General features: G+C 58.4%; 6 protein-coding genes across 6 annotated transcripts; 3 read left to right on the top strand and 3 right to left on the bottom strand.

Moving 5' to 3' along the window:
• Positions 1-308: 308 nt before the first annotated feature.
• XYL1_1 (NAD(P)H-dependent D-xylose reductase (XR)) lies at positions 309-1559 on the top strand (the record flags this gene model as incomplete). The annotated part of the gene is made up of 7 exons (XM_028634550.1): positions 309-568; positions 619-651; positions 713-756; positions 812-819; positions 892-913; positions 977-1368; positions 1452-1559. 7 exons carry the CDS (start codon positions 309-311, stop codon positions 1557-1559), a joined length of 867 nt encoding a protein of 288 aa, XP_028498252.1.
• Positions 1560-2464: 905 nt separating this feature from the next.
• On the bottom strand, positions 2465-3612 carry D7B24_000289 (uncharacterized protein; the record flags this gene model as incomplete). The annotated part of the gene is made up of 2 exons (XM_028634549.1): positions 2465-3130; positions 3181-3612. 2 exons carry the CDS (start codon positions 3610-3612, stop codon positions 2465-2467), a joined length of 1098 nt encoding a protein of 365 aa, XP_028498251.1.
• A 948-nt stretch (positions 3613-4560) lies between these two features.
• On the bottom strand, positions 4561-6378 carry D7B24_000288 (uncharacterized protein; the record flags this gene model as incomplete). Its single annotated transcript, XM_028634548.1, has 1 exon — positions 4561-6378. The coding sequence occupies one exon, from the start codon at positions 6376-6378 to the stop codon at positions 4561-4563; it is 1818 nt and encodes a 605-aa protein (XP_028498250.1).
• Positions 6379-9715: 3337 nt separating this feature from the next.
• On the top strand, positions 9716-12080 carry D7B24_000287 (uncharacterized protein; the record flags this gene model as incomplete). Its single annotated transcript, XM_028634547.1, has 2 exons — positions 9716-9815; positions 9871-12080. The coding sequence occupies 2 exons, from the start codon at positions 9716-9718 to the stop codon at positions 12078-12080; spliced, it is 2310 nt and encodes a 769-aa protein (XP_028498249.1).
• Positions 12081-12926: 846 nt separating this feature from the next.
• On the bottom strand, positions 12927-19257 carry HMG1 (3-hydroxy-3-methylglutaryl-coenzyme A (HMG-CoA) reductase isozyme; the record flags this gene model as incomplete). Its single annotated transcript, XM_028634546.1, has 4 exons — positions 12927-13326; positions 13374-16632; positions 18476-19079; positions 19195-19257. The coding sequence occupies 4 exons, from the start codon at positions 19255-19257 to the stop codon at positions 12927-12929; spliced, it is 4326 nt and encodes a 1441-aa protein (XP_028498248.1).
• A 512-nt stretch (positions 19258-19769) lies between these two features.
• D7B24_000285 (uncharacterized protein) lies at positions 19770-20273 on the top strand (the record flags this gene model as incomplete). The annotated part of the gene is made up of 2 exons (XM_028634545.1): positions 19770-19958; positions 20007-20273. 2 exons carry the CDS (start codon positions 19770-19772, stop codon positions 20271-20273), a joined length of 456 nt encoding a protein of 151 aa, XP_028498247.1.
• Between the last annotated feature and the right edge of the window lie 69 nt (positions 20274-20342).

Here is a 20342-nt window from a genome sequence, read left to right as displayed (position 1 = left end):
AGATGTGTACGCACCCGTTCGTTCGTCTCTTGAAGGCCTAGATCACGGAGCGATTGTGGCCTCGCCTCAATCGAGACATGGAGCCCGACGGAGCAAGTTCCGGGGAAATCACAGGGGCATCGCAGGGGTTTGCTCCCAACATTGGCAGCTGCCCCGAGCGCCATGAACATGGTTGTCCCGGGCTTCCGGGCAACGGAGATAGAAAGGGGGCAAGAATATAAAGAGAAAATCTTCGCGACGTTACCCTTCTCGTCGACACCGATCGATATCTTTCAACTCTCTCTTTCATCACTGTCGATTTTGTCGCCATGGTTTGCTTCTCTTCCCTCTTCGTCGCTGCGTCGGCCATTGCCGGCGTGTTCGCGAGCCCCGTCGACCACGAGCAGCTCGCCAAGCGCCAGAGCACGCCCAGCAGCCAGGGCACGCACGATGGATACTTTTACTCGTGGTGGACCGATGGCGGCGCCGCCGCGACCTACACGAACCTCGCCGGCGGCGAGTACAGCGTGAGCTGGAGCAACGGCGGCAACCTCGTCGGCGGCAAGGGCTGGAACCCCGGTGGTCCTCGGTATGTCGGGTCTGTCGTGAGACGAGGCGCGCGAAACTAACGCATCGCAGCACCATTACCTACTCTGGCACCTACAACCCCAAGTACGTTCGAGCTGTGATCACTTTGATGTATGAAGAGGCTAGGGGCGCTAACGCAACGAAGCGGCAACTCGTACCTCGCCGTGTACGGATGGACTCGCAACCCTCGTAAGTGCCGTCTGACCGATGACGAGATTTTCAGGGCCATGGCTAACTCCTCTAGTGGTCGAGGTAAGCCGCCGATTCTGGCGTGGTCTAGCGTTCATGCCCGTGACATTCTGTTAATCTCTTCTCGCTCGGCAGTACTACGTCGTTGAGAACTTTGGTGAGCCATGGCCCGCCCGTTTCGATGAGAGAGGGGGGTGAGAGACTGACCGGGGGGACACAGGCACCTACAACCCCTCGTCCGGCGCCACCGCCCGTGGCCAGGTCACGCACGACGGCGCCCTCTACCGCCTCTTCGAGAGCACGCGCACCAACCAGCCCTCGATCGACGGCACCGCCACCTTCCAGCAGTACTGGGCCGTCCGCGACGTCAAGCGCACCGGCGGCACCGTCAACATGGCCACCTTCTTCAACGCCTGGACCTCGGCCGGCATGCGCCTCGGCACCCACAACTACCAGGTCGTCGCCACCGAGGGCTACTTCAGCAGCGGCTCGGCGCGCATCAACGTGGCCGGCGGCGGCGGCGGCTCCACGCCCTCCCCGCCCTCGACGCCCAGCCCGCCCACGACCCCGAGCCCCCCGCCCACCACGCCTCCTCCCTCCGGCGGCGGCAGCGTGAGTTGAGCCCGTCCCCCGCTCCCCCCCGTGCAAGCGTGCCATGAGATGAGAAAGATGTGCTGACGAAAAGGTGTATGCAGTGCGCCGCTCGTTGGGGCCAGTGCGGCGGCTCAGGCTGGAACGGTGCCAAGTGCTGCTCTGCCGGCACCTGCCAGGCCCAGAACCAGTGGTACTCCCAGTGCCTGTGAGGTATTCTGAGACGATGACGAGAGTGAATCCATGGATTTTAGGATCCGTAGGGGCGAGCACATCTAGTGAAGCTCGGCATCGTGCTCGTCGACAAGGGCTGGGGAGTGGACTTCGATTCTCTGTATGTATGAAAGATGACACCGGCGCTTGCCGGTGTCTCGTGCTGCACATAAGATTGACAACATCAAAATGGATCATCAGCTGTGCTGAATCTCATGCACCTCCCTGGCTTCACCTTGTGATGTGTGTCAGAATTGGGCATCAACCATGGGGTGATGTCTTGACGCACATACCTGATCACGCATCGGGTTATGGTCCTAAAAGATGCTCGATGGTTTGTCAGGGCCACCACTCTGTCGCGACCAAACAATTGTGCTCCCGAAAATCATGTGCCGCAGTACGACTCTTATTCGGACAGCGAATCATTCAGTGCCGCCATGCGAAGGGCACAATGTCGAACCAGGTTGGGTCCAAGCAGCGTGTAGCGTGCCCAGCGAGCCTAGGAGAAAGGGTGTGTATAACAGGAACGAAAACAGCATGAGACCAATCGAGTCAATGGCAGTCCTACAGGCCCTAATAGCCTGCAGATCAGCTGAATGACAGTAACGCACGCGAAGGCGTTCCCTTCAATGATGGATGATCTTCATTCTTCTCAGAGGCGTCACGGGCATGCATTCCTTTTAAGCCCCTCCAAACATCCCGCGTACTTGATTGAACACCTGGGGAAATGACGAGATAGGGATCAGCGTCACGAATGAGCCTGTTCAATTGGCAATGTCTCGCCCGGGGCTGCCTTTATGGAAAATCCCCAGTTTCCCTCCCTCGACTCATTCCTCAAGATGCACCTCCTGGTCCACCCCACCACACGACGAATTCCCATCACGTCCCCCTTGCGAATACATGTCTACAGACACTGCGAATACCACTGGTTCTGAGCCTGGCACGTGTACGGCGAAGCGCAGACGGTGCACCCCGTCCACCCCTGCCCGCCGCACTGCCCCCACCTCGCCGCCGAGCAACCCCCAGGCGGCGCGGCCGTCGTCGTAGCGGGCGGCGGCACAGCGACGTTCGTGGTCGTCGTGGCGGGCGGCCGGACGGTGGTTGTCAGCGGCGGCGGGCTAGTGCCGCCCTGGCCAATGCCGAACCAGCGCATGTCCTCGGCGCCCTGGATGGGCACGCTGTGGCTGACGGAAGCGCCCCAGAGGCCCTGGAGCCTGTCGCCGTAGATCTCGCGCACAAACTGGCTGCTGGGGCCGGGGCCGACGGATACGGGGGTGCCGCGGTAGCCAAAGACGGCGCTCCACTGCTTGATCGTCTCGTTGTAGTTGCGCGGGTAGAGGGTCGTGTCGAGGGCGCCGTGGTAGATTTGCATCTTGGGGCGCGGGCCCGTGTAGCCGGGCCGCATGTTGCGGGCCGTCTGCGCCCACAATTCGGCGGAGAAGACGGCATTGCCCTGCGAGCAGGTCGAGTTCCAGCCGTTGACGGTGCCGGTGTAGAAGCAGCCGGCGGGCACGCCGGCGTAGGCGATGCCGGCGGCGAACATGTCCGGGTACGTGGCGGCGAGGACGTTCTGGAGAGGTCAGTTTTACCGGATCCGCTTGTCGTAGAGGGTCAACCTACGGTCATCATGGCGCCGGAGGAGGTGCCGGTCACGAACACGCGGGCGGCGTCGCCGTTGTGCTGGCTCAGCGTCCAGCGAACCATGTTGGCAATGGCGTTGCTGTTGCCGCCGCCTTCATACGTCAGCGACGCCGGCGACGAGACGTCCCAGCAGGTTCCGCTGTAGGGGCTCTCGGGGTAAATGACAATGAAGCCGTGCTGGTCGGCAAGCTGGCGGTACGGCGTGCCGCTGAAGTACGCTTGCGCAGTACCCGAGCAGTAGTGGACGGCGACGACAATGGGAGGCGTGGCGACGACATTGTCAGGGACGTAGATGTACATTTTGGCATTCGACGGGTTCGCGCCAAAGTTGGTGATCTGCTGGAGCGACGCAGCCTGCGCCGTGGCGCAGAGGGCCAGGAGGCCGGAGCCCAGGGTGCTGAGGAAACGCATGGCGCCAATACACTCACAAAGAGGGAGCAAAGTTCTTGGAGATAACAATACATTAGATTATGGGTAGTCCACCGACAACATTATATACACGGTCAATGTCATGGACGGTAGGGAGGTTGCGGAGAACCTGCGGACTGTGGTATTCCGGGTTCCTGTTGCGTTTCTGTGGGCATCAGGGTCGAAGCATGCCTGGCATATAGATTGAGGCATGGGTGCAGAGCAGATGGAGATGGCTGAACGGCTAGGCAGCGCAGAAGGGTCTACACCACGGTGCATCCGCCTGCAGTGCCGTCAGTACATTCTGACGCAAAAAAATCCTGCTGCGAGCCAAAGCTGGTATCAAGTGCTTCGTCGTGCACTGGTACCGAGCCGCGCTTGCTGCTGTAGCTGTGGTATGACTGCCGGACGCTGCTGGAAGACAGCTTCCCGCCCGTTGGTGGAGCCGCTGGGCACTAATGCGACGTAGAATCCGGGGGGTTTGCAGGTCCCTCAGAGGCTAGGCCATATCGGTGCCGCGCGGAGTCGAAGGCCGGCAATGCCGTATTTTGCCAGACAGAGGGCAAGGCGACGCCTCTGCAGGCTCCTCACTGCTGCGAATGTGTTCATCGGGCGAGCGGAAACCATGTCGGGGCCCGTTTGCGCGCGCGTCGATAATACAACAAAATCAGCAACGTCCGTGGTGGCCACTTTGAGTCGTCGCCGACCGTTCCGCCATAGACAAGGTCGCAGGGTGTTGCGACCACACAGTGGATAGTTTTCAGCTCATTCAGGCTGAATGGTTGATGGATGAGGGGAGTAGTGGAGATGAACGCGTCGTGAAGAAGGGGAGAATAATGTGAGTAGTAATGTGTGCCCCCAAACGCCGTGCGCGCCCAGTGTATGCATCAGAGTCATCGAAATTCAAAGTGTGAACAGAGTGTGAAACAAATAGAGTGTGGGCCCTGCTTGCTACTTGTCGCTGTCGGCAGGGCGGCGATCGGTGCGGCTTCGCAACGTCTTGAGGCCAGTCTGGTGCTCTTTGTGGTCCTTGCTCAGCCTCTTCTGACGAACGAGCAGGCTTGTGGCGAGACCAAAGGCGGCAAAGGCAACATAGACGATGAACATGGTCCGCATGCTCGTGAGGAAAGCACCTCGAGCGATGCGGCCCTCGTCACCCTCGAGATCACCGACAAGGCCCACGTTGGAGGCAGCATTGTGACCAGACAGCTGATCGGCCAGACTGGGGCCGAGCTCTTCCACGAGGCGCGGGCGCTGCGAGTCCATCTCATTGGCGAAAACGACGCCTCCGATGACGACGGAGATGGAGGTGGCGATCTGGCGGACAAAACTAAAGGTAGCGGTCGCAGACGCAATGTCGCGAGGCTCGGCGTTTGTCTGAATGGCAATGAGCGGGGCCTGAAAGTTGGGACCAATGCCAATGCCGGCAACAATTTGATAGAGGATAATCTTGGCGTAGTTTGGCGTGCCAGGCAGGTCATAGAAGAGACCAAAACCCAAGGTCATGATGGCCAATCCGCCGGTGATGAGGTAGACATAGTTGCCCGTCTTTCGAATGAGCCAACCGGCTATGGCGGAAGAGATGGACAGGGACACGGCATAAGGAAGAAGGTAGACGCCAGACAAGAGCGAGGACACGCCGAGAACGCCCTGATAATACAGTGGGAGCCAATAACTGCCAGAGATGAAGACAAATGCGTGACAGAATGTCAGGACGAAGCAGGCAACGGTCGAGAGGTCGCGGAACAGGTGCAAGGGGATGACGGGGTAACGAGCAAACTTGAGCTCGTTGAAGATGAACAGGCCAATGGTCACGACGCCAAACACGAGCAGGCAAATGACAGTGGCCGAACCCCACGGAAAGTTGACGCCGCCAAATTCGAGGCCAAACAAAACCATCAGCGTGCCGCCAATGATGGTGAGACAGCCAACCCAGTCAATGGCCTGCAGGCCCTTTCCAAGCGGTGTTCTAGGGTTGTGGAGCTTGAGCACGAAGAACAAGGCCACGGCGCCGACGCCGGAGATGGGCAGATTGATGTAAAAGCACCATCGCCATGTGACTTGACTCGTAAAGACACCACCCAGCACAGGACCGACTGCCGAAGCGACGGCCCAGACCATGCCCATGATGCCAAAGTAGACACCGCGCTGGCGCAGGGAGAAGAGGTCGCTGATGCAGATATTGACGAGTACGATGATGCCTCCGCCGCCGATGCCTTGGATGGCACGGGCACCGATGAGCATGCCCATGTTCACAGAAACACCGCATAGCAGGCTGCCCACCCAGAAGACGGCAATGGCAGTCAGGAGGATGCTTTTCCGGCCGAAAATGTCAGAGACCTTGCCCCAAATGGGTACACAGGCAGCGTTGGCCAGGGTGTAGGCAGAGCCGATCCAGACAAAACCGGCCGACGATCGAAATTCTTGGGCAATCGTCGGGACGGCAGTCGTGATGATAGTAATGTCGAGAGCAGACAGGAACAGAGCCGCGCAGAGGGAGCCGATAATGACGGTGGTCTGCAGTTTGGTGCGACCGGCTTCTGGTTCGTCGCTAGGGGCGCTGGCCTCAGCTTCGGCCGACTGAGACAAGGCAGTGTCTGGGTTGGCCGTCTTGCCCTCGTGGTCGGCGGTCGATCTGCCATCCGTGTCGCCAGATGCTGGTGCTGGTGCATGGACGGTAGCTGAGTCATCGGTACTCGAGGTTGCATCGCGCTCTATATCGTATGACGGCTTCTCGTCCCCGTCCGAACGGGATTTGTGGTCCGCCATTGCCGAGAACTCTGCCAGGCGACGGAGCAGAGCAATGGTGCTGTGTCAATCTGAGGGAGAAGATGACTGTCGTCCCGATGGTGAGCGCCTGGCGAGCTATTCCACCCTTTGCGTCGTAATGTGTTCCTGAAAGCCAGCTGTTTGCCTTGGAGGATTCGCTACAAGATGGAAGTCGCAGGCGTCGTCGGCAGCAAGTCGTTGCTGCGTGTCGGTCCGTGTCGGGTTTCCGAGACGACATTCAACCGATTGGACTATGACGATGTTTTCGGTCAGGCACACTGGCTCAGGCTCAAGCTGAGGATGGGTCGTTGCAGAGAAAAGCGCAAAGAGAAATGGACCGCAGAGACGCACGAAGAGAAATCCCCAAGCGAAAGAAAAAGATGCTGATTCGGGGCGTCACAGGGTTCTGATTCCTAAGCTCATCAAAGCCGCATGGGTGATCCAGTCATCATGTTGGCGTGGTGCGCGGGTTGGTGGGGTGCAGCAACGCTAGGACTCTCCTCCCCTAGCGATTCGTGTAATGCCATGCTTGGGGCCTTCCATCTTGGGAAGCACGACGTCCATCAAGTGGTTCGTCGTATTGGGGGCGGATGTCGGTGATGCGGTGGCCGAGGCGTGCCAGTCTATCGTGAGTCAGAACCATGAGATCGCATCGCCAAAGCATCCTCCACGACGATACTTGAGAGTTGACGATAATGTCCCCGAGGGAAGAAGGAGCTTCCCCAACTGCATGCTCTCAGGCCAGGTGCGTCCGACTTTGCACTGCACCCGCCCTCCTTTCCCCATTGCCCCTGCCCCTGCCCTGTCCTGCCCTTGCCATTGCCCAAGCTCCCCCCACCCTGTCTGTCCGATAAAGTGGTGACGTCGGCCCGCATTTGTGCCGCTTTGCCGTCAATCCATGTGGGCTAGGCCCCGAACAGCGCGAGTCACCAGAGGGCGCACACACCATGTGCCGGCTCTCCGTGATGAGTCAGACCGACAAGGCCGGGGCCGTCCGGTTCGGCGTTCGAGGCCGAAGACCCAGTGTGGCCTCCGCTGGGCCTCCGAAATGTTTGGTGGGCATCGCGTCTCCGTGTGTCGCCGGGACGGCCATGATCGGGATGACAAGCCCTACCGGAGACGGCGTGGGTCGTCGCATCGCGCGGAGGCAAGACTGCCTGTCACGTCATCCTGGTTTCCATGACCAGCATCGTCAAGTCCATATTCCGTAGAACTGGCAAGCAGGAGGCGTTTCCTTTGGCTCGGGCTCCCTGTTTGAGGCCATGGTGATCATTCTTATTTTACCTTCTTAGTTTCTTCTTTTCTTTTTTTTTATTTACATGGAGACCTTGCGTAATGCCTCGCCTGACTCTATTTGTACTGCTCGTCTATTGAATTCCGTAAGTGTGTGACAAGTTAACCATCCAGCTTATTGTCCTTCTGTTCTTCGGAATCATATGCAGAGAAGGCAAGACGAAAAGAAACACTATGTCGAATACCTTTTGGTTGCGAACATTTTAACTGCGAGCAAGGAGCTCGGAACGATCTCCATTGCCTGCTCCCATCCCACGCTGCTACTGCAGATCGTGGATCGCGACATGTCGTCGACAATGTTGAGGCCAGCCCAAGTGTTCGGTCGCACCACGGCATATTTCTTTCACAAGACCCTTGGAGATGCTGCAAACAATACGCGCTCCCCTAGAAACAGGGTTTTGTTGAGCCCTCGTTCGCAGGATCGCCAGTGGGCCAGTACACAACCATGCCTAGATTAGATCACAGAATGACGATAGAGGCTGTCACGGCGGCGAACACTGCTCTCCACACCAGGCTGGCATATTCCGTCCCAAGCCCGCCTTCGTATCATCGCGATATTTACGAGCACGAGTTTTGTGTTCGAACATCAACGAAAATGACGAAATCCAAAGTTCCGACACCTCCGCCTCGTTGTTTCACACTGTCACACGCTTATCAAGCTTTACCTGTCGAAACAGCCAGTCACAATGCACCGTCTGACATAGGGCACGTTGTTTTATCCACGCAAGGTACAGACCGAACCCCCGCGAGGCACCTGGCTAAAATCCATCCGTCGGGAGCTATGGCCTCGTCGTCCATGCTTTCAGCTCTGTCCAACTCGATCCGACATGCCATTGGTCGGACTGGTCTCGGCGTTTTTGAGCCTCAACGCTTCCTTATATCAGCTACCACGGGAGCAGTACCAGCAACCCGTAACTCTGCGTCTGCAGAGCTAGAATGGCAACTACGCTGTCTAGTCTATGCGCCGTTGTTGCCTGGGGAGTCGCGACAAGGCTCCGGTCAGCCGCACCCGTGCCGACATGACGTTGACCGGACGTCGTCCCGCAATGCACCATCAGGTGCACAGGGGCATTCTCGAGCCTTCCAAGGCGCGGGATATTGATTCCCGTGGGGGCTGCTAGCGTCCCGTGCTGCTCCCAGTAATTGACACCATTGTGAGCAATGTTAAGGTTCTGTCAGTCCGGGGAAGCTCCGTCCTAGCGAGGACTTATCCACAGCTCCTCAACATTCCATCCTGGACGGCCCATTACCATGGTGACTTCATCATTCGGCGCCAGACCTCATCGCACAGATGAAGTCAGACCGTGATGGTACAAATTTTGCCAGACTCGGACGGGGTTGACTGACAATGTTCACAAGGGGCACGTTGAGTCGACAGACCTCTGGCCTTAGAACTGACAATCCCTCTGGTAGCGCACAGCCTTAGGTTCCTGCACATCTCAGTCCAACTGCGTTCAGGAACGCCGTGATCATCACCTCGCAGTGCCAATACAGTCAAGCTCGCACCATCACGGGTCACCGGCGTCGTGTCGCCAGGCATGAAGGGAGCGCTCCCTGACCTGGCAGGCGCCGTCTCAACCGCAGAGAGGCCCGCGTCAGCAATGTGTCTCACTATCTTTATTTTAGGTCCCATCACATCCCACCCCGCCAAAAATTCGATCTGCCGAAAATGTCTCTCCATCGACTGCCGCCCGCTGAGACATGTCACACCCTACCGCAGGATCGACGATGTTGAATTCTTCGCGATCCTGGAATGCGCCCTTCGGCGCGACGCAGCTTCGAGTGCTGCCTGGCCTGGTGATGAGGGAACATGGCGACTCGCAACGCGTGCTTGCTGCCACCTGGGAGTCAGGAATAATCTCGAACAATAGATAGGACGGTGGGAAATATGGCTATATAACAAAGGTTGTGGCGCCGCCCTCTTCTCCCTTTCCTCCTGCTCCTTATCCAGCACCATCCACATCTTCCTCACCCTCCTCCTCCTCTCCCATCTTCAGCAAAACCAAAACAAACACACGGAAGTTGGTACTCGAAGATCGCTGTCATGCATTCCAAGGCTACCATCACGGCCCTGGCCCTGGCCGGGTTCATCACCCCCTCCATGACTGCGCCTGCCGGCAACGAGGCTCGCCAGGTGCCTGTCGGTGAGTTTTTATGATACCTCGACTGACGCGCTGAACAACAAGCTGACTTGGACAGACGCTGGAAGCCTGGGAAACACAGTTGATGGCGTAGCTGGCTCCGCAACAGGCCTCGTCGACGGCCTCACTGGCGGTGCGACCAGCGGACTCACACAGGGCATCACTGGCCCCGGCGGTGTCGTTGACGGCACCACTGACGCTGTTGACGCACTTCTTGGCAGCCTCGGCGCTCTGACTGGCGGCGCTGGCGCCGTTACCGACATCCCCAAGGACGTCGTCGGCTCCGTCACGGGTGTCGCTAGCGGGCTCACCAAGGACCTCCCCATCCCTATCTCCGTGACGCCTGGCGTTGCCGTCGCCAAGGGTGCCCGTCGTCGCCACAACCGCCGTCAGCTCAGCGACGTTACCGATGCCGTCAAGGGCGCTGCTGACGGCGCCAAGGATGCCGCCGAAGACGCCACGAGCGCTGCCGGCGACAAGGCCGACAAGGCCACCAGCACAGCCAGCAGCGTCGCAGACGAGGCCACCGGTGTTCTCGGCTCTGCCCTAAGCCAGGTCACCGAGGCTCTTGACCTTGAGGGTCTTCTTGGTGGCGCCACCGGTGCCGCGTCTGGTGCGTCTGGTGCCGCTGGCGGGCTTCTCGACGCTGCCACTGGTATCATTGGTGGCATCACCGACGTTGCGACCGACATCCTCGGTAACATCATTCCCATCCGTAACGTGAACGCCGAGTCTGTCGATGACGAAACTGTCGCTTCCGTCATCAACATGCTGAAGAGTCTCCAAGAGGAGAACAAGCTTCAGGCCCGTGAGGAGGACCCCATCAGCGACCTCATCCAGCAGCTTCTCGGTAGCCTTACCGGCGGCGAGAAGAAGGGTGGCCTCCTCGGAGGTGCTCTTATCCCTGGCATCCTCAATGTCAAGCCTGAGGAGGAGACCAAGATCCAGGCCCGTGAGGAAGATCCCATTGCCGATCTTCTTAAGCAGATTCTTGGCCTCGCTGGTGGCGACAAGAAGAAGGGCGGCCTCCTTGGCGGCGCTCTCATCCCCGGCATCCTTAATGTCAAGCCTGAGGAGGAGACCAAGATTCAGGCCCGTGAAGAGGACCCTATCTTCGACCTTCTTAAGCAACTTCTCGGAGGTGCTGGCGGTGGCAAGAAGGGTGGCCTGCTCGGCGGTGCCCTCATTCCTGGCATTCTGAACGTGAAGCCTGAGGAGGTCAGCAAGATCCAGGCTCGTGAGGAGGATCCTATTTCCGACCTCATCCAGCAGCTTCTTGGCAGCCTCACTGGTGGTGACAAGAAGAAAGGTGGTCTTCTTGGCGGTGCTCTCATCCCCGGCATCCTCAACGTCAAGCCCGAGGAGCAGATGAACAAGATTCAGGCCCGCGAAGAGGACCCCATCAGCGATCTTATTAAGCAGCTCATTGACAGCATTGGCGGTGATAGTAAGAAGGGTGGTCTTCTCGGAGGCGCTCTTATCCCCGGCATCCTCAACGTCAAGCCCGAGGAGCAGATGAGCAAGGTCCAAGCCCGCGAGGAGGATCCCATCAGTGATCTTCTTGAGCAGATCCTCGGCAGCCTGACCGGCGGCGGCGGCGATAAGAAGGGCGGTCTCCTTGGTGGCTCCATCATCCCCGGCATCCTCAATGTCAAGCCTGAAGAGTCCAAGGTCCAGGTTCGTGAGGAGGATCCCATCAGTGATCTTCTCGAGCAGATTCTTGGCAGCCTCACCGGCGGCGGTGGCGACAAGAAGGGTGGTCTCCTTGGCGGTTCCATCATTCCCGGCATCCTCAACGTCAAGCCCGAGGAGCAGATGAACAAGGTCCAGGCCCGTGAGGAGGACCCCATTAGCGACCTCATCCAGCAGCTTATCGGCAGCCTCACCGGTGGCGGTGAGAAGAAGAAGGGCGGCCTTCTCGGCGGTGCTCTCATTCCCGGTATCCTGAACGTTAAGCCTGAGGAGCAGATGAACAAGGTCCAGGCTCGTGAGGAGGATCCTATTGCCGATCTTCTCAAGCAGATTCTTGGTCTTGTTGGCGGCGACAAGAAGAAGGGTGGCCTCCTTGGCGGCGCTCTCATCCCTGGCATCCTGAACGTCAAGCCTGAGGACAGCAAGGTCCAGGCTCGCCAGATTGATGAACTCCTCGAGAGCCTCAAGGGCGCCGTCGGCGGTGAGGAGGAGGAGAAGAAGGGTGGCCTCCTCGGTGGAGCCATCATCCCCGGAATCCTTCACGTCAAGCCTGAGGAGGAGAACAAGACCCAGTAAAGGGCTTAATACTCTCTCACACAACCAAAAGCTCCCACTCCTTAATTTCGAACACTGGCAAGTGGCCAGCTTCGCTTCTATCTACCGACCTTGAATGAGATTATGATTAGCTCTTCACAATAAAATGTTTTCTGCCAGACCACCTTGACCCCCTTGTGTATGATGTGGAAACGATAACTTGATGAACTTCACTATGCTGCAGCCTTCATGCCAGCAGTGATCCCGCCCTCGATCATGAATGTGCCATCATGGCGCAACATCGGTCTCCAACAAGAGCAACTTCGCCCGGCAGGCCAGAATCAATTTATAAGGCTTGAGCGAAGTCAGCATGCGTCATACTGACTGGCGGCCATCGAAGTCGCATCACAAGCACACATGGCACCACACCAGCTGTTTTGAACTGTAAATCCATTCACTCTACTTAGGCCAGCTATGCCAGCCGCACGGAAAGTGCCCATCTCTCTACCACGCTCACTCCGACCTCCTCTCACCACCACCAGCCACGGAGCTAGTAGCGAATGCATAGCAGAACCGACGCTCTCTATCCCTGACCACTCATTTTTCTACCTCCAGGCCCATTTGCCTGTTCCAACTCCTGCAGTGTGATATATGTGTTTGCGTTTGCATGTCTGTGCTCTGCTGTTGTCTGATATTATATAGTGTTGTGAGAGACGAAGTGCTCGCCACAGGAGCGCTACAACTACGCCCCACGATGAGGGTGGAAATAATGCATTATGTACAGGCTCAGCCCGGTCAAAATGACAAGGCCCAGCCCGCATTGACCAGACCCGGCAAAGAACGAATCAGCCGAGCCTGGTGGACAAAGAAGATCCGAAACAAAATCATCTATCGGCGCGCGCGTTCCGTTGCGGCGGCGCTCAACTTTGATGAGGAGGCAGCCTTCTCAACAGCGCTCGTCATGGCGAGGCCGACGGGTGTCATCGTGCCGCTCGCCGGGGCGGGCGTGGTGCTCCTCGTCGGGGGCGCGGAGCGGTTGTGCTGCATGTGGGCCTTGACAAGATGGCCAGCCGCGAGAGCGCTGCAAAGGGACAGCTCGCCGGCCAGGGTGGCCGCGGCAACGATGCGAGCGAGGCGGCGGGCATTCTCACCGGGAGTCGTAGGGTGGGGTCCGCGAACGCCGAGCATGTCGAGCATGGCGGACTGGGGCTCGAGGATGGTGCCGCCACCGAGGGTGCCGACTTCGATGGACGGCATGGAGACGGAGATTTGGAGAGAGCCGCGGAGGCTGGACAATGTTAGCAATATTCAAATCAAGGAAGCGTGATGACTTACTTTTGCATGATGGTGATGCAGTTGGCGCTCTCGACAACCTGTGCGGGGTCCTGTCCTGTGGCGAGGAAAATAGCGGCGACAATGTTGGCGGCGTGAGCGTTGAAACCTCCCACCGAGGCAGCCATGGCAGATCCGATGAGGTTCTTCGAGATGTTGAGTTCAACCAGCGTGTCCACGTCAGACTTGAGAACATCGCGAACGACATCGCCGGGAATAATAGCCTCGGCCACAACGCTCTTGCCACGGCCATCAATCCAGTTAATGGCGGCAGGCTTCTTGTCAATGCAGAAGTTACCGGAGACGGATACAATATTCATGTCCTCGAAGCCCTCGCTCATCATGACATCAAGCGCGTGCTCGACACCCTTTGAGATCATGTTCATGCCCATGGCATCACCGGTGGTGGTCTTGAAGCGGATGTACAGCTTGGTACCGGCAATGGCTGTCTTCATAGACTGCAGGCGGGCAAAGTTACTCGTCGAGTTGAAAGCCTTCTTCATCACGCCGTGGCCGGCTTCGGAGTCGAGCCAGATCTTGGCGGCTCCGGCACGTTCGAGCGTCTCGAAACTGACGCAGGGTCCACGGGTCATGCCGTCACCAGTCAGAACAGTCACGGCACCGCCACCAGAGTTGATGGCCTTGCAGCCTCGGCTGGTACTGGCGACGAGAACACCCTCGGTGGTGGCCATGGGGATGAAGTAGCTGACACCATCGATAACAAGAGGGCCGGCAACGCCGACGGGAAGAGGCATGTATCCGATGACGTTCTCGCAGCAGGCGCCAAACACGCGCTCCCAGTTGTAGTGCTCGTAGGGGAGCTTGGAGCGCTCGAGAACGTTGGTGATGTCAGAGGTGGCCTTGGTCTGGGAGATGATGGAACGGCGAATCTTGACGGCTCTGGTAAAGTCCTTGAGGGTGCGCTCGAGAGCATAACCGGGAATCTTGCCGCGCATCGACATGGCGACAATTTCGTCGTCAGTCATCTCAGGGGCGCGCTTCTCGGCCAGCATCTTGTCCAGCTCGGGGAAGCTGCGCTTCTCGCCAGGGCTCGAGGGCTCGGAAGACTTGATTTGCCTCATGGCCAGCGCGTCAGACTCGTCATCGGTGGAAGCGGGGGTGATGGGCTGCGGCGCGGGCGTGGGAGGCGGCAGGTACTCGCCCAGAGGCAGAGTGGCGGAGCCAGTCTCATTGAACTTTTCGGCACGGGCAAGCTCCTTGCGATCAATGGGGTGATCAGACACGTTGGGGTCCTTGATGCCCCAGCGGGCAACGTTGAACAGGTAGCCGTTGAGGGCGACGCTCATGATGAGAGCGACCCACATCCACTTGGAGAGAATGGGGTCCTCGAGGCTCGTGAGCAGGCTGCCGACCATGCGTCCACCGACGCCGTATCTGTCATAGCCGAGCTCGTCCGCCATACGGGGTAGACCGTAGTGAATCGAGGGGAACTCGAGTTCGTACTTGATGGTCGTGAGGACTGTGACCATGGTCGCTCGGCCGTTGGCCTTGGCGGACTCGAGAATAGCATCGAGGCCGTTGGAAGCGACCTTGAAAGGGTCGACGGGCGGCGAGGTCACAACGGCGCTGAGGCCACCGGTCCACGAGGAAAGGCTGGTGATGCTGCCGGCGTTCCTAAAGGGAATGGTGCAGATGTTGACGACGTTGATCAGCACGAAGCCAGTCACCATGAGGACCTTGAACTTGGGAACGTTGCTGCCCTTCATCTGCTTGCCGAACAGCGAGGTGTCCTTGGCGGCCTTGCCGTCACTGCCGGGCCAGTCGTTGCCGCTGGCAACATTCTCGGCCACGCGGCGGCTGACGCCGTCGTCCTCGAGAGCGCGGCGCATCTGCACGTGGCGCTTGATGCGGTTGATCTCGAGCTTGATGCTGAGAATGGCGGTGTAGAAAGAGAAGAGCAGGATGCAGTCGAAGAACAGGATCCATGCGGCGAGGAAGCAGAACTGCTGGAGGCCGCCCTGGACACCAGAGGCCGCGCCAAGGATGAGGACACCAATCTCGACAGCGTAGTCGCGAACAATCTCGTAGCCATTCTCCTTGATAGCAGCCTGCACAGCGTACTGGATGACGTTGGACGACGAGACCTCCCAAGCCTTCTTCTTGGACTTCCTGTCGTCCTTGTCCTGGGGACGGCGGTGCTCAATGGCGTGGGACAGAACGGCACGGGTCAGGACAATGTTCTTCTCGAAGCCAATGGTAACGACCAGGAAGGGCAGACCCTCGGACAGCAAGACCATGGAGATGGGCACACCGAGCTTGGTCGTCACGATGAGGCCGAAGAGGAAGGCGAAGACGGACGAGAAGAGGACATTGGTGAAGAGCCAAAAGTTGGAACCCATCCGGCGCATGGAGAGGAACAGCGAGACAAAGGTCAGATGCATGGACAGGTATCCAAGCACCATGATGACAATGTCGAGAGTCTCGGCGTTCTTGAGCAGGTCGAGGAACTCGGTCCAGCCGTTGGTGACCCAGCGGATGTAGCTGTTCCGGGTGTTAACCCTGGCCGCCTTCATGATCCACATCTTGGACTCGTGGCCGTGCTGCGTCTCGCGCGACTCATTGTTGGCATCGTCAGGGATCTCCTGGACGGAGGCGAGGAACTCGGGAGCTTGGTCGTAGGGCAGAGAGAAGGCCAGGGCGCTATCCTGAGAATAGGCGGTCAGGGAGTTGGACGTCTGAGGCAGCGGGGTGACGGAGAGGTTCTGCGGGAAGGGGACGGCGTGGGCCCTCGGCGCGGTGTTTGCACTCTCGGCCGAGTGCGATTCGGGGAAGACGAGCGTCAGGAGGGCGAGGTGCTCGACATCGCTGGCGGGCACGACATCCTGGTCGACGTTCTGCCACTTCCAATTGGTCTCGGGGCTAACCTGCAGGCGACGGCTGCCTTCGGTCAGGGAGGACCAGTCGGCCTTGCGCACCGAGGTGGTGGCATCGAAGAGGCTCTCCTGGAGGAGCCCCACGTACGAGGAGCTCGCCAGAACAGCAACGATGACAACGGTGTGGATGGGGTGGGAGCAGGCGAGGGAGGAGAAGAATTGCAGGATGGGCGTGGACTTTTTGCTGATCCAAGAGGGCGCGGCCGGTTGCGCCTGGGGCTGCTCGCCGCGGAAACGGCGAGGGAAGAGGACGGACGAGATCATGGCGACGGTATCGGAGAGGTGGACTCGGAGGTTACGACGACATTGGGGGGGATCTCGGAGATCGGGGGGTAGGTTCGGACTCGGATCGGCGGCGTCGGTGGAACCTGTGATTATTCTTGTGAGCACTTGGCTTGTGACGATGCCTCGCCCGTTCGTGGTTGTGATTGTGGGAAACGAATTTCTTGGGGGATGACACGCCATAAAAGAGGAGAGAGGACGAGAGACACGTGCAAGACACGCTGAGGGTCAAGAGGGGTACAACGGGCAAATTTCCGAGACAAAAAGAATCCTCAAGGACGGTGAACGTACGTCGACTTCGCCTTCACAAGTCAGCTAGACCCAATGGTGTCGCTGCTCCGTACTCCGGTTTGTGTGCGTGTTGCCGTTCGATCAACTGTGCGGGTCGGTATTGGCCGTTCTGCTCGTTCGTCGGATGGGCGAAGAGGCGGTGGATAGTCGACAGTGGGACAAGACGGCCGACGGAGTGGTTCAGCGCAATGTTGAAAGCGCAATTGAAGCCGAACGAGCGGTGATGGCTCGTAGCAGCAGCGAGACGTGTTGAAGAGGGACTCGAGGAGAAGGAGGAGGGAGAGGATCGCAAGGTCAAACCGAGCGGGCGGGGAGGGGATGAAAGGTAAACGGGGAACAGACCAAAGCAAGGGGAGATACAGACAAGGCGAAGTAAGTAAGGTAGTCCCTGAAGGGGGTTTGGTGGTTTGATAGTGGCCTCGACGGACTGGGGGGGGGGAGAAGAGCCAAGGGGGAGCCACCAAAAGGTTGCTGCTCCTAGGCTGGTGGATGCAACTTCATGGGAGAAAAAACTAGGCGTGGGAGATTGTGGTGCCTGGCGGTTTTCGGTACGTATCGCCGAAGCTTGTTACGGTGGGATGCTCCACAGCTAAAATGAGCCTGACGGGGATCCTTGATTGGCTCAAGTCTTTGGTTACGGTGGGCAAGTCGGCGCTGTGTGGCTGACGGTACGCGTTATCTTATCGAGGCGCAGGTTGTCGTCATGTCATTTTCCTCATTCGGTGTGCCAGCAGCCATTGTGCATTGGCGATCAGGGCTGCTGCTCTCCACTGAGAATGATTTCTTTCAGGGGCTGAGTGGACGGGCGTCCACCACGTCAGGTACTACCTGCACTCAAAAACGCAGCTGACGAGAGCACAACGCCTGCCAACGGCTTTCTGTGGCGCGGAGACAATGTGTCCTGCGAGGCTCAGCAACATTGTTCGGCTCAAAGGACGATGCGTACTCAAAGCTGCACACCGAAGATCGAAGAGCAACTGTCCTCAAAGACTCATGACTCGAAGGATTGACGATATGATTGTGACGGACTGGCGGCACCTTGGAACTGTCCGTGCCGTTCGTCGATCACACCGCCATGAGAGACTTGCGGTGGAGTCCAACCGTTTCGACCCTCAATATCGCTTCACTGCAGTACATGCATAGTACACCCATCCCCTTTGTCGGCCCCAGTGTTAACCGTCTGCACGATCCGTTTAGCTTTTTATCTCATCTCGACCTTATTGCCTCACATTTGGCAACATTCATCTGTCACAAAGTACGATACCTCAGTGAGAACCTTAGTGAGATGCAATGGGTGTACAAGCTGTGAGATCTGCAAACCCCCTGGCGATCCATGCCGGGCCATGTCGCTCGAGTTCCACAACAGGCGACATGATATAGTACGTTGGATGCAGTGCCGGCGTACCACGTAATGCAGGGTCGAGTCAAGTCAAGCGAGTCGGCAGCTGTAACGATTTGTTACCAGATGATCGTGTTGCGATTAGCTAAGCATTACTTCTTACTTCCCCAGACGTTTTTGAGCGACGTGCCTGAGAACCGTAGGCAGAGAATCCACAAACCTCGCCAACCTCGTGTCTTTCAGTCATATGGCATGCTGACACCATTTCCCTCCTCTGGGGGATACGCGGCCTTACGCACCCCGCACCCGCCGAACTTCTGCCCCCTCCACGCTCACGACACGGACGCCGCCCGCCTCGAGCTCGTCCTTGCATGCCTCCCACTTGTCGGGTTCGACGCAGCGCGTGCCCTCCTCGACAACGCACGTCCGAAACCCCTCGCGCGCGGCGTCCACGGCCGTGCACTTGACGCAGTAGTCTCCCGCCAGCCCGACGACGAAGACGTCCGTCACGTCCTGCCCCCGCAGCGTCTCGGCGAGGCCGCTGTCAACGACTCCGTAGGGGTCGCGGAAGGCGCTGTACATTTCGATGTCGCGCACGTGGCCCTTTTCAATGGTCGCCGTCAGGCGGTGGGCTTCGAGCTCGGGAACGAGGCTGGCGCCGGGCGTGTTCTGGACGCAGTGAACGGGCCACAGGCGGGAGGCATATGATTCCGATGGGTTGGCGGGGTTCGTGATCGTCGTCGTCGAGGTGAAGGGCGAGGCACCTGCGTGATTCGAGGCAAAGGAGATGTGGTTGGCTGGGTGCCAGTCCTTGGTGGCAATTTTGGCGACAAAGGGCAGGCTGAGGAGGCTGTTGACGATGGGAGCAATGTCGCGGCCGTCGGCGACTGCAAGTGAGCCATGCTGTGGGGGGACATGTCAGTGTTATCATGCCTGATGCTGATTATGCGCCATCCGTCGATGACCCGGCATGGCCTTTTGCGAATGAATGAGAGCACTGAGGTCATGGTCAGCTTACGGGTGGGCAGAAATCTTCCTGAAAGTCGACCACAATGAGGGCCGGTTGAAAGTTGTCGCCCATTGCGGTGATGATGGCCTGGCCCAGGGTCAAGGTGAGTGATGTTGATGAGAGGGAGATTGGCAATGAGTCTACATCATCGCCTGATGAGGCTCCCTCGCATTTGTCCAGATGCCTTCAAGTGGGGCAACGGCTCGTCGTTGGTCTTTCATCTGTCCGCGGCACCCTAATACTTGGCCTTCTTGGCTTGAAGGGCGGAGGTCGGACTGAGAAGGAAATCGGCAGGTGATGCTACTGTACATACCGTCCTACGGCTAACCGTCTGAAACTGAACTGATCAAGACGGCAACTTCCACTCCATCGACGCATCATCAACAGGTTGAGGGTGTGCCAGCTGAGAGAACGCATTGGGCTGTCACCATCTGGCAGTATACGCCCCACTTCCCCTGTCCCAATCGGGCACTCACTGCTCCCCTATGCCTTCCTCGAGGTCTCCATCGCGAATCCTGCAAACCACAACCGCCGAAAGAGTTCTTTGATCTCTCTCCTCTTCAACCCCTCACCCGCTGATCATCATGCTTCCCCGCGGTCTCAAATCCGTCATACTCGTCGTCGTTTTGCTGCTCATCGCTCTCGGTGTCTATCTCAGTCCCTTGCAAGTTCACGTCCCCTACGATCTCCTCCCTTCCATCGCCATGGGTCCCATCACGCACCTCGTTCTGTTCCAGTTCAAGGAGGATGCATCCTCTTCAGCCATCAGAGACGTAAGTGTATCGTCCTGTGCCTTTGCACTCAGCTTCTGACATGACAAGGCCACTGCGAGGATGCTGCAGCTGAAGGACAACTGCGTCCACCCCACCAGCGGCACTCCCTACATCGTGTCCGCCAAGGGAGGCAAGGATAACTCGCCTGAAGGTCTCCAAGGCGGCATCACCCACGCCTTTGTCGTTGAGTTTTCCAGCGCGTCTGATCGTGACTACTACGTCAAGGAGGATCCTGTGCACAAGGCTTTTGTCAAGAGCATTGAAGGGCTCGTCACCAAGGCCGTTGTTGTCGACTTTGCCGACGGCGTCTACTGAAGACGGGCCCTCGAGGAATGCAGTTATCATATCACACCAACCAACATCTGCTAGCACGCACAGGCGAAT

The sequence above is a fragment of the Verticillium nonalfalfae genome, assembly GCF_003724135.2.
Source record: "Verticillium nonalfalfae strain VnAa140/NRRL 66861 chromosome Unknown scaffold_10, whole genome shotgun sequence".
NCBI lineage: Eukaryota > Fungi > Ascomycota > Sordariomycetes > Glomerellales > Plectosphaerellaceae > Verticillium > Verticillium nonalfalfae.
This window is presented reverse-complemented; position numbering and strand designations above follow the sequence as displayed.